Source organism: Pholcus phalangioides, unplaced genomic scaffold (assembly GCF_987345545.1).
Source record: "Pholcus phalangioides strain wild (caught in Gottingen) unplaced genomic scaffold, Ppha-v1.0 ptg000009l_1, whole genome shotgun sequence".
NCBI classification, from domain to species: domain Eukaryota; kingdom Metazoa; phylum Arthropoda; class Arachnida; order Araneae; family Pholcidae; genus Pholcus; species Pholcus phalangioides.
In genome coordinates, this window is record NW_028301602.1 from 26063442 (window position 1) to 26077354 (window position 13913).

Genomic DNA, 13913 nt, shown 5'->3' on the forward strand with positions numbered 1-13913 from the left:
GCGTTTCAGAATGATAATAACGTCCGTAAATCGGAATCGGTACGTGATCGATCGGCGCATGCTCATAATCCTTTGATAAACCAGTATGTAAATAAACGAAATATTTATGTTTGCGAAAACCAAATCGATTACTAATAATCAAAACTTTATGAGACATCGGTGAATAACTAATTAAAAATTTTCCTGGCGCTGAATTAACGAGCATTGGTTAGATTACGCCAGTTACCTGCTTTCATAACTAGAGTAGTTAACGACCCACCATATACAGTCGTGTACCTGGGACATCCGGTCCGCCTTCATGATAGTGGTCACGCTTACCGTTCGCTCATGCCAGCTAGTTACACGAAAATCTGCGTGCCAAAACCGGACGTCTAAACTCGTGGGAAATCGCCACCAGTCGCATGCATACGTATATACACACGGGGGTGAATGAGACAAGCCACCCCGACATCCACCATACGTACGCCGCTGGCAATGTATATAAATTAAGCATGAACTACAGGGTGGAGGATGTATATAAAAGCGGTGGTCTGTTTGAAGTTAATTGAAGTGAAAGCTCGGAATTGTTCCCCGAGGCGACATTCGAGAAACGTATCGAAGTTTGTCTTCAGTTTAACTTGGTTATTTATACAGTTAAAACTTTCCGAGTGAGTTTGTCTTCTAAACTTTTCTCTCCAAGTGGTTCTTATCTGCTGTTCAACGTATTTGCGAATTATTGAGATTAGAAAATCACACCACCGTTTGTTTGCCCTTGTTCATGAAATTCCTCCGAGAAGATTCAGCCCTTATATAAAATATATCCCTAAAACGATCTAACTTTTACATCGTGTTCTGAAGGATCAGAGATTCACATAAAAGAATTAGTAGAAATCAAAATAAATAAAAAAGGGTTTAAGGTTTAGTTATTCGTTTTTTGAATGTGATTTTCATGTCTAGAATGTTCCTCTATACAGTTTTAACGTAACTGGTTTTTACTGAATGTTATTCAAATTGCAGAAAAATTGAGGCTTGAAATGAACACAATATTCTGAGTTAGTTACATGTAGAGAAATTAGATAGTTTTAGAGTCAATTGCACTCTCCACGAAGAAGCTCTACTATATGATAGTAGCATGATTGATGCAGTATGAGTGGGAACCTTCTTCCGGCTGTAATCTGTATTAATTTATACGTTATCGCGAGTGTGCAGGTCAGAATGTCGATAAACCTAAATTTCAACGTCAAAATAGCGAAAACCTGAAATTCTGACAACCTAATTTCCAATATTACAACACTGTTTTTTTCAAGTGAAGTAAGTAAGGGATATAAATTCTCAAATAAAGAGAGGATATTCGTAAAATAAAAACGGTGGAACTTGGGCGAAAGAGTAATGGCGATATGTAAAAGAAAAAAAGCATCCTCTATTACAAATACAATATTTCGCGGAATAGGGTATGCGTGTTCACCCCACGCGGTACTTATTCCTAATAAAATAAACTCTCATAATTATATGAAAGTGATTATAATCACTGTTATCTGACATTCAAAAAATGATTAATTGTTACAAATGCTTGCTAAATACTCAGAATTCCGAGTATTTAAAGGGCATTCCGAACAATGGACATCAGAAATTCTTATGATAATTCATTCTTTTTTTTTCAAGTTAAGTGAAATTCATGTTTCGAAACAAATCTAATCTACCATTTTCTTTCTTGCGTATAAGCCCTTGGACCACCATAAGGGGATTACTATGTTACATCATTTTTTTTATAGGTGTTGGAACATAAAGAAATAAATAGCTTTTAAAATTCATTAAAAATACTTTTTTTCAACATTTTTATATGGTGTAGGAGTGCGAATAGAAAAATCGACATCTTTTCTAAAAAAAAATTGTTCTAACGACTACTTCCATTCCTTAACCCAAATGAATAATTTTTTTTTCTATCCGATAATTTTTTTTCACAGTTAATAATGACACGTACAAACAAAATCCAGAAAAATCATTAAAAAAATCCATTTCGAATTGATGAATCTCTTAATGAAATATTATATGGCATATATAGGACCTTAAAGAGGCCGTATACGGCTTCAAAAATCACCCATAAAGTAACTGCATTAAAGTAATATTATTTTCCAGATATATAACTACCTTCTTTGTGATTCAAACTATAGTAAGAATAAAATTAAGATTGCAAACTTCCAGATTAAAAAAAAGAAATGCAAGCAAAATATATAAAAAACTATATATCAAAAGTCGCGAATTCACAGCGACGCATGCTCTGTAGCAAACAAACTATTACCGTCAATTGATACATCTACCAGCAAATTCAAAATATAAAATGAAAATAATATGACCACACCTTATGTGTGCAAAGGTGATTCTGAATTTTTATCTTCAAACTGGCTGCATGTTTGAAAGACCCTTTGCATTTATATGTGAAGCTATGTATTCAATGGTTAAGATTTCAGTATTGACGAATGAAATTCGCCTCTGTAGATTACACGCAAAAATATAGATAAAAAACCCTAGCACACCACATTATCTGCAGTATCATTTCTGGAAGAGTGGACTAAAGCAATAAAAACTATACGGTTGATTCTAAAACTGCTGTTTCAAAAGGCAAGTTGTAGTAAAATAGCGAAATCGGTGTGTCTCCATTGAATGTGTGAAATTGCTTTGTTCCATCGGGAATTCATTACGGAGTAATAATTTAAAATATACTGTAAATTAGAGGAAATCAGTTTTAAAGCTCATTACACTGAAAAGTTTCTAATATATATAGAAACTAAATTTTCTTCTAAATCATGGAAACACATTTTCCGGATAGGTTCCGGACAAACATACACCTGAAACCCCCAAAAGTTCGGAATCAATTTTAACATTAATTAATTAACAAAAATTAAGGTTAGATAAATTCACACCTCTCTTAATTTGTTAATGGCGGCGTATTAATGCAACAATAAATTTCCTTCAAGAAACAGCAAATTAACAATATTTTATTCAGAAAAACAGTTTTTCTTTTATGTATATAAATTACTTATTATTGTTTATTTTATTGATTGCTTGATTTTAATTCTTGCTTAGTTTAACTCTCTTTATTTTAGTTTATTCTTGTTTCCATATTTCTCCTCATTTATTTTTTCACATTTTGCCTTACCCACACATATCTCATAGAGATATAAATTTCCTCTATTCCAACAATTTTTTTCATAACAAATTGATTATGAAATCCGTTTTAAACTGCCGGATGCCTAAAGTGACGGAGTATCGGGTGTTTGAGATTTCTGACCGTACCAGATGAAGGTGTTCCGTTCAATGTTGGAATAGAAGGAATTTCATGCTTCTGATATGATTTTATGTTTTCACAATATCGAAAAATATCATAATAAATACTAGACTTTACACCAAAGGTTTCAAACCTACGAGCCGTGACCCAAATTTGGGTGGCAGGGGCATCGGACACGGGTCGCTCAAATCAACTTACAGATTGAGGATTATTGAGATATGGGTCACGACCGAAAATTTATTCGCAGGAGCGTCTGAGATGGATCGCTCAAATCGGTTTACAGCCTAACAGACAGAGATTCTTGAGCTATGCGTCACAACCCAAACTTGATTCGCAGGGGCTTCCGAGATTTTACAAACCCACTCACAGCTAGGAATTCTCGAGGTATGGGTCAGGACCCAAAGTTGATTCGTAGGAGCTTTCTAGCTGTGTCGTTCAAATTCACTTACAGCCAGGGATTCTAAAGCTATGGGTTACGACTCAAACTGGATTCCCAAAGTGGGCCGTGCAAATCTACTTACAACCAGAGATTCTTGAGCTAAGAGTGACGACCCAAGATTGATTCGCAGGAGTTTCCGAGATGGGTCGTACAAATTTATTTACAGCCCTGTGATAAATGCACTGTCTCTCTTTCACACCGAACACAACTCCGGTCTGCCGCCACAGGCAATTTACTACCCATTGAGTCGTGCCGGAAGTGTAAATGTGTGTACCTAACAGTCTGATTGCGTTTATAGTGTTGTACGTGAATTTTATTTTCTTTTTTTTTTTTACTCACAACACCATATACGCACTCAGACTGATTTTACGAACTTAGAAAAAAGAAATAGTCCCAAGGGTAGTGAAGATGATCCTGTTGATTTTTTGGTCACGGCTAAAAATGGTTAAGAGCTCCTGGTTTATATGGTCTCAAAAATGTATGACCGTCTCTTTTGTTCGGGAAATTGTATCAGACGTGTCTAGAAATAATAGCTGCTCTAACAGTTTTTCGGGGCTATTTACCACTGAAGAAAAAATATTATTTTTTGTTCTGTAGAAATGGAATTGATTTAGAGGTATTCAGTGTCATATTTATTTCTATGGCTTCCAGCCAAAAGATACAATCTAAGATCCATTATATTCCTTTACAGATCCGCTTAGGGTATCGAATGTTCATTTCGTCTCGGGAACTGCTCAAATTAAGCATAATTCAGTTTAGTCAGTTTAATGAATTCGATTATCTTAATGACCAACATCGATATATACTGACACAAACTCCAGGACTCGGAAAGTCTTGGAAAAGTGTCAAACCGTATTTTGGGAACAGAAGATGTTATTAGAATCGAAAAATCCCACAAATATTGACAACTTAATTCGAAAAATTGTTTTTATATGATCTTTCAATAAATTTTGCGTCATTAACCGCATTTATTTAGGTTAATGCCACAACAAAGCAATTCGTAAGAAATTTACTGAAAACTTAGCAATCAACGTATTTTGAAGGGGAAAAAAATGAGTAAATCCGACACTTTCCTCTCGCTGAAAATATTTTCATATCATGTTCACATGAATAGAAATGCTGTTCTTTGTCAGAAAGTGTACTAAACGAAATTGTGTGATGCACTTATAAAAAAAAACAATAATTATTATTGTTAAACTTAGTTTCTTTTTCTGACGTACTAACTTCAAAGGATTCTAATTTTTCTCAAAAAAATCGTCAACGAATAAGGCAAATACTAAGAAATACTAAAAACTACTTTTTTAGTATTTCCTGGTATTTGCAAATTCATCTAGTATTATTAGGCAAATTCATCTAGTCTTCCCTATTATAATTTTTATGAGAATGTTTTTATGCCTTTCTTTTTAGAAAACCCAGTTAGAAAACTTAAATTTTTATTCAAAAACTATATCTGACACGTAATATTATAAAATTCTCAAACAAAGCTGAAACGGCAAGTTATATATACTGCTAGACAAATGCTAAGGAACGGTGTTTTTTTTTCGCCATATCTAACGATAGACATCCGTCAAAGACATGACACTTGGTACATTTTTAGCACGCAAACTGAAGTATCTTAATAATGTGAAATGAAACGAATATCGACAAATGGCAACAAAAGCTAGGCAAAGGAAGAAATGATGCTCCTCACAGAAATTTATTGTAAACAGTTAAGAAAAGTGCTCGTTCTGCTGGAAATAAGGATGCGAGTTCTTCAGTATGAAGTGTGACCTCCTCGGACACCGCTCATATTTGTCCTTATTTCCAGCAGATTTCGAGCACTTTTCGTTACTGTTTACAATTGCTGGTGATGAAGATCATCTTTTTTCCTCTTGCTCTTTTTTTTTTTCTCGCCAAGCGGTAATATGTTTCATTTCGCAATATCAAGGCACTCCGGGATGTCTACTAAAATGGCGAAGTTTCATTTTAATGTTTTATTTTTATTTTTCACAACGAAAAATAATACTTCTCCTTAGGATTTATGTTTTTATATGCACTTTGTCAAGCAGTGAATATAAAAACTTGAAATTTATTTTATTTTATTTCCGTGATAGTGGTTTTCCCTTAGTTTCTGATTGAGAATAATATGTGGCTTATACGAACCTACAGCCTATAAAAAGACACGATTTTTAACACTTTATATCCAATATTGTGAAAAGTGAAATAAGAAGCAAAGTAGAAAAAATTAAAATAAAACTTTTTTGTTTAATCATATATAGTAGATACCCGACTTAACATACCAGAAGAGACAGAGAGTCTTATGGGTCAAATATATTCACACAGGTCCGTGAAAAAATTCTACTAAATTAGCCCTTTCAAACCCGAGCATTGAGTTTTCAGAATTTTCAAAATGTTTTGAAAAATTGGTATTCAAAAAACTCATTAAAAATTAAATGTCACCAAATCTTTATTTTGCCAAATTTTCAATTTTTTGTGAAGAAATATTTCACTTCGTTCAAACTTTTTTCAGATAAGATGTGATGCAAGGTAAATTCATCTTCACATATAAATTTCATCCAGAATTTTATTGCTAAATTTTATGAAATAAATCACACTTCTCTAGAATTCACTTTTTCCTGGAAGCCGTCTCATATACTCCTTGAAAGTTCAACTTTAATTGCTGCCCTCTGATGAATGCCCTCAAAAGTTCAAATTGAGTATATAAATGTAACTCAAAACTTATACAATCCTTCAGATCAGGGCTTAGCTCCCTGAGGTCAAAAGAAAACATTCTGAAGTGAGAAAAAGCAACCCACACATTTGTGGCACTAGAGTCTGAAAGGGATAAAGAAATTGTTGAATCGGGGTTCTGCTGTATATTTCTAACGGTGAATGGGTAGCTTTTATTCATATCGTGGTCAACTTTCAATGTATATTATGTGACATTGACGTGTGAATCGATATCGCATATACATATATACATATTCGTGCTGAAAAGCTTAAACCTCAGCATGAAAATTTTTTTTCTGAAGAAACTCCAAGTGCAAAATATCAAATAAAATCCTCCCTGCACCAAGCGTTAACTTTTTTAGATCACGAGGCTTTTGCCATGAAATGAAACCTTGGATATCTTGGATGACAAAGCAAAGTCAAAATAATGTGTCAGCTAGTTGACGAAGTAACGACTCCATTTTCATCAACAAGGAGTATAGAAACGATTTATTTTTATGACGGAGGATAAGTAAAGAGTCAGCAAATGCAAAGCTTTAAAGTTGATTGCTCGTTGACAAATCATGTGGGACCCACTTACTATGCTTCCAGGCCTTTCTAACTTGACTCAGATTCAAGAGAACGATTCCATCTCTTTCGTAGATCGTTTTCGAAAGACTAATGTCGTATATCGAGAAGAGATCATTTTCTCAAACGATTTCCATATATTTACCATTAACTATTTCACGAAGAGTGGTGCATCCATGAGACATTTTTGAGCATAGAGAAAAATTGCGATATTTCTCGGTTATATTGGGTATTACAAAATTTGTTTCAAAAAGGTACATATATATATTTTTTTTCATCAATGTAATATAAGCATTAGAGACGATTTTGCATTCATGAAATCAATCAACATAGTTGGATGACACCAGGCTCTACAGTTTTTCTGGCAAAACCCATATTCGACCAAGCACTAAAGCAATCAAAAATTTTCACAAAATTTTCAAATACAAATACAAAATACAAATACAACGCCACAACAGGCAAATTGCCCAACGTGGTGGCTGACTTAAGAACATCATGGATCCCCGAGCCCCTACCTACTACTGCTACACCACACATGCACCCCCCCCCCCCCGCGGAACCCCCCAACGAATCGGTACATGCGGGAATGTGCGTGTACGTGTAGTGCAACCTGACGTAAAGTTTGTTCTGTGTAATGCTTGTTATGTGTAGTGCTGTCATCTGCCCCCAGTTTTACTAACTATGAGTGAAGTGTTATGGTTGAATGATTTACCGTTGTAGGACTGTTGCTCTCTGTGGCATCTCTCTGTTCATCCCATAAAAATTCAATTTGATTTACGTTATTTCAAGGTGGTATTGATTCAATAGTATATAAATATCTTTAGTCTTAAATTTGAAATATGAAAGCCAAATAAGCGTTTAAAAATGTGCCGCGACCATTTGAAGCTGCTGTCCTATGACATAGGATGATGACCAACCATAGGTTTTTGCATGTATCATTTCATTCAAGTGAATAGATTATATGCAATAACTTGACACGCTGTGGACTAAATTGTTTGTAATCCCCTCTAATTATGTTGCATGATTATTAGTTAATAAAAAACTAATAGTCAAAATGGGTGTAGCGTCATATAAAATTTTTGCTATACGGTTACCTTTTAATTTTCTTGATACATTTGGGAATGTACTAAAAATTTTAGAGAGGAGAGACAGTAAATCTTTCGGCTGTCGAAACAGCGACCGTTTTGTGACCAGTTCTCGAAACATATATCGAATCATGTGATAAATTTTAGTTTCGAATGCTACGGCCACTAGTGGAAACTACACCGAAATTCCAACGGGAGTTGGTTCCTATTTCTCACCAGTTGAAAAATTACTTATCTGACCCGCAACCCATTTCTCAATCCTTTATGTGGTCCTCTCGCTTCGAAATTTCAAGCAAGTCTGTCTACATCCTTCACTAAGAAAACGTGGTTTGCGAAATTTCCGAAATGCTAAATATAAATCCCTAAAATGGCTAAACAATTCATCATGAATATGGTATCCACTGAAACGAACAATAAAGCTTATGAAATTTAAAAAAAACTAATGTTTAACCTACTATTGGTCCAGTGTATATTTGAATATGCATGGCAAATACATGATAAAAAAACCTATTGTACCCCCTATTTCTTTTCTCAATATTTTTCAGTAATTTTGGAATTACATCCCTTATTGTCATTTCAGGCTACGATACGTTTTATCTAGAAACCGTAGATTACTTGTCTGAGACAAGTAATATACCAATATATATACCAAGTAATATACCAAGTAACTACCAATCATCTTACAATCATCTTTTTCCCTGATAGATATTTCCTTAAAAAGAATTAAAGATAACTTTATAGAGAATAAATCTATAGTAACCGATACGTCAAAAGAATTTCTTATGAGCACTGTGAATATATTGAGAAACTATATTTATAATATGGTATACACTGATATACGGATCTCAGGCAAAAAATGTCTTAAACAAGTTTTGATTACAGTATTTAATTTTTTACAATACACAGACTGAGCAGTATTTAATGAAAATTTTCGTTTCAATTTCTCGTGGATAGTTTCCTAAAGTAAATGTAAGAAATAACTCCATGGATAAATTTACAGCAATCGTTATATCTGTCACGGTAAATATGATAAATGTGGTTATTATACACGACAACGGTATTATGCATATTTATCAAGAATTTTGGTAAGTTTGATAAATTTCCCTAAATAAATCACTTTTACCTTCGTTTATGCATAGAACCCAAGTGTCGTTTCACTAAATTTATCACTATTAGCGATTATGCGTAGTACTAAAGCGTCGTTGACAAATTTAATAAGTACCAAAAAATTATTACTTTTACCGGAAATTGCGCATAATACCCAAACGTCGCGTCGTTATTAAACATGATAAATCGTACTATATTATATACTATAAATGATAATTCTTACATGTAATGTATCATAATATCGTGGTGCGATATTTGTTACTATTATATTAGGGTGCGATCGTTAACTTCGTTGTCATTACACCGGGGTACGTTTACAAAATTTGTTATCATTATATCGGGGTATGATCGTAATTTTTGTTATCTTTATAGCGGGGTCCGACTGTTTAACTCACATATAATAGACTCATTTGTAAATTTTTTTCAAATTTATCAAATTCACCAATTACACTAGGGTATTACGCAAAATCACACATAAATGCGATTAAATTTAAGTATTTATCAAATTTACAAACGGCACTTGATCATTATGCATAAATTCTAGTAAAAATGATATATTATTGGTATTTATGAAATTTACCAACAACACTTGGGCATTATGCATATTCTGTGGCAAAAGAGATAAATTTATTAAACTTACTACGGCGATTGGTAAGTATTCATAATAACCGCGTTTATCACATTTACCGTAACATATTGCGATTCAATTCAAGAAATAAATAATATTAAATACTTGGGTTTAAATGTAGACAGCAATTTAAAATGGAAATCCCATGCTCATGAATTACTTAAAAAAAACGTTTTGTTTTATATAATTTTTATTATATAGATAAGAAAGTTTCCGCAAATTTTATAAAAGACCTGTATTATGCACGGCTTTATTCACTTTTAAATTATGGTACAATTATATGGGGATGGTGATCATAAAACTAATTTATTGCCTTTTATTTTCAATCCAAAGAAAGAGTTAACAAAATTTTGAATTCAGGTCAGTGTCTCATTGTTTTAAAATTTTTAGAAATTTTAATCTACTTCCTTTGCGCCATACAATGCTCTTTTTCGAATAATTATTTTCTTAAACCGTAATAAAGGCTCTTGCAATTCAAAAATTCTAGTAATGTATGATATCCCTACTTGCTATGGGTACCTTTCTTTCAGCCACCTCGTTGGGCATTTTGTCTGTTGTGGCCTTGTATCTGTATTAAAAAATAATGATAATCTATCCGAGCGAAGACCTCATATGATTTACCGTATTCCTACTTTTGGAAAAGAAGTCTTTCGTAAACATTTTTATCATTTAGCTCCGAAATTATATAATTCATTAGCACTAGTAATACAAAATATGGCCACACACGCGGCATTGAATAATTCATTATTAAAATTGTTCATTTCAATAGATGATGTAGACAACAATTATTTTGACTTTTAGGAGAAGCAATATTTTTTCACTTTAGCTTTGCCACTTTAATTATGTATATTTTTTAATTAAAAATGAATTGTTCTTGTTTGTGTTGTCTATGTACGTGCAGTTTCATTTTCCCCATGTATATGTTTTATTTAATGCACTTTACATTTCTCGTCATTCATTCAGAATTGTGTGTTTTGTGTTATGTTCTTACGTTGTTAATTTTTATCATTACGTTTTTCATTTGGCATTGATAATTTTGTATCGTTTATTTTGTATGCGTCTTTTTTTAATGTTTCTGTTCATGTGTCGTATTCTTTTTATTTTATTTATTAATTATCATGTAAATTTTCAATCATCCGTACAGGCATCATAGGCTCTAGATGATAAATATGTTTCACAAAATTAATGTTGAATGTCTGTATGTTGAAAATGAATAAATTTGATTTGATTCGATATAAATTCAATTTTTCTGAACATCGTCTATGTTATTGGATGAAGTAATACTCATTTTATTGCTTAACGTTCTAAATTAATTATCCAAATGGCGATTTATAAGCTTGTAATACTGTTCGAGCGGGAAACCAACCGCATTGACCGCGTCTCATCTCGCAACAGTATGGGTTTCCTTGCGGCTCTTGTGACGTATGCGGCGCAGATGCCATTAATAGTTTGAAAAAAAGAGGAAAACGCCGGCTTTTCCAGAGAAATTCCACTGCTAAACGAAAATCGTGAAAGAATGAACTTACCTCATCATCGAAAGGATCAGCTCCAGGTTCGGCCATCTTCCAATTATAGCGATCGGTTTAATAACAGTAATTATCAAAAATTTTCCACATAAAATTGAAATCAACCCTTTAGCGCGGAAAAAAAATCGAAAACAAAAAGCAACCGACTGCTTTCGTGAACTTTTCACCTATGCATATCACACGCTGTATACACGATGCAAAATAACGTATAAATATTTAATTTTTTTGCACATTTATCCGGCACACGTACACAATTTTTGTTGGACCCAATAGGTAATAATATTTGGACTGATATCCCTGTTTGCTTTTTTTTAGGTTTTTTTTTCATGAGTTTGTGTGGTCCCCGAGCGGAAACTGGTGTGTGTTCCGCTGTTGTACAAGGTCTTTTCCCTATACCTTTAATTCATTCTGGCGGTTTCGGGGGAAACTCGCCAAAACCTGCATGTCTGGAACGATTACAGGATTTTCCACCTCCCGTAACTAGAACTGGAGAGCGCGAGGCCGCGCCAGATATCGCCACTGAAGCGGCGGCGCCCTTCTCTGCGAAAATCACATCTCGCGATTGTTTTTATTTTTATTTGTAAATTCCATTTTTCAATTACACACGTGCACGGTGATTTAATTTGCGTGGTGGAACGTTTTCAATGGAGAACAATGGAATATTTATAATACTCGTACGTGCTTCTGTATAATTCATCGAAAATTCTATGTAGTATTCAGTGGCTTGTTAATTTGATTTAGTATATACGAATGGAATGATTTAGAATTCTGAAACCCTTTGCGTTCTTATGAAAAATCTGCAATATGAACAGAAAACATTCGGTTTTCTACTCAGGAAATCATTTATAGTTAGACATAAATTTAGAAACATACTTGCTAATGAATTCGATAAATATTTATAGTCTCATGTAGGCTATTCAGTTTTCCGGAAACTCTTGCGTCTGATCAAATTACATATCAGTGAAAAATGATTTATATTATCAAAAGAACATGTTTTTATTAATTTAATTCAATTTAAAAAATTAAACTAATTTAAATTTGAACAAACGAAATAAAATTCAATTAAAAACAAATTTTATAAGATAAAATTATATAATTAAAAAATAAATTTAATTTAAAAATAATCTAAAAATTAATTTAATTTTTAAAAAAAATTTAATGTCATTTAAAAGAAAGTTTAATTGTATTGGTAAAATCAAACTATGAATTCAAAAATGTTATTTTCAGTCCGTATTTATTGGGTGGTAAACGCAAAAAATATTTCTCGTATGAATATCTTTTAAACATTTAAGCTTTTTCATAAATGAAAAATTTAATTAAATATATATAAAATTTATTTTCTGTTTGTGTGTCCACAAATTTTGTATATACATGCAGTAGAATCTCAATAGTCCGGCCCGTCCAGTAGTCCTACGTTTCTTGGCGGATTTTCTTTAAACATAGAAGAGGAAAACAAGTTACTGCTTTTCTTTGCACATAAGTTTATATTATTTTAATGGACTTTTCAATTGACTTTTAGTAATGCGGTGATTTCAGTAATCACCGCATATCCTGGGCAAGCACCGGATATTATAGCTAACGACTAAATGAAAATTATTGGTTTTTCTATTATTTGTTCATTATGCACATTCATTGTAGATTCACAAATTTTAAAATTCCTAAAAGGGATATTTTTGTTTTCAATTTAATGAATAAGAATCTCATATTGATAAAATCTATAATAAATACATATATTTATAGATTTATATATAGAAGAACTACATAACTATTTATTATGTAGATGATTAATACAGTAAAGAAATAGACCGGTGGAAATAAAGTCATAAAAAATTGCCGGTAATTCTCTTATCACGTAAGAATTTTTCTGAAGAGGTAAATATCCACGAAATGTGATATAATTTGAATCCTCAATAATATTTCCATACAGTTTTCAAGTTATTGAATGCATTTTGGCATTTATTTAACAGAGGAAGAAGTTAGAGTAAGAGAAAGGGAGAAAAATGAACTTTTATTATGAAAGTATAATGGTTGAATTTTGTTTACGGAATAAAATTAAAAATTGATAAAAAAGTGAGAATTGGTTAAAAAATTATAAAAAATTAAAAGTTGATAAAAAAAATTAATAAAGAGAAAAATAATATAATGATTAAAAGAAATAGAGGAAGAACTTTGCTTCGATCTTCGAAAACAAATTAAAAATGATAACAAAATATTGCAAAATTTCTACTAAAAAAGCAATATACATAGATTCCAGAGTAACGCTAGAAAGATCTTTCTTAATAAATATAGTAAAGTTTGTTCTATTTTTCCATTTTTCCGAAAACTATTGCGTGTGATCGAGTTATTATTATTTGTTTATTACTTATTATTTGCTTTAGACATTCTTCTACTCATGAAGAAAAATATGTTTTCATGAATTATAAATCTGATCGGGTTCGGTGACTTCTCCATATTTATCTCGTAATGAGATCAGGAAATAGTTTCTCATAAATATTTTATAGATCATTCTGACTGCCTTTATACTTATGTTGAAATTTTTCCTATTAGAAAAAAAATCAACTTCTTATAAGTTTCACTATCATTTGTT

At 32.3% G+C, this 13913-nt stretch overlaps 1 protein-coding gene across 2 annotated transcripts in view; it reads right to left on the reverse strand.

The window, feature by feature from the left end:
* The window catches only part of LOC149082608 (inactive dipeptidyl peptidase 10-like), a 528870-nt gene that overhangs the window by 319556 nt on the left and 195401 nt on the right, over positions 1-13913 (reverse strand). The window contains exon 1 of one of the 2 annotated variants that reach the window (XM_089235875.1): positions 11327-11703. The exons of the other annotated variant lie outside the window; for it this stretch is intronic. Coding sequence (XP_089092001.1) covers positions 11327-11362 — 36 coding nt within the window. The 5' untranslated portion in view covers positions 11363-11703. Of the gene's footprint in view, positions 1-11326; positions 11704-13913 lie in introns of those variants that run through there. 2 annotated transcript variants of the gene reach the window in all.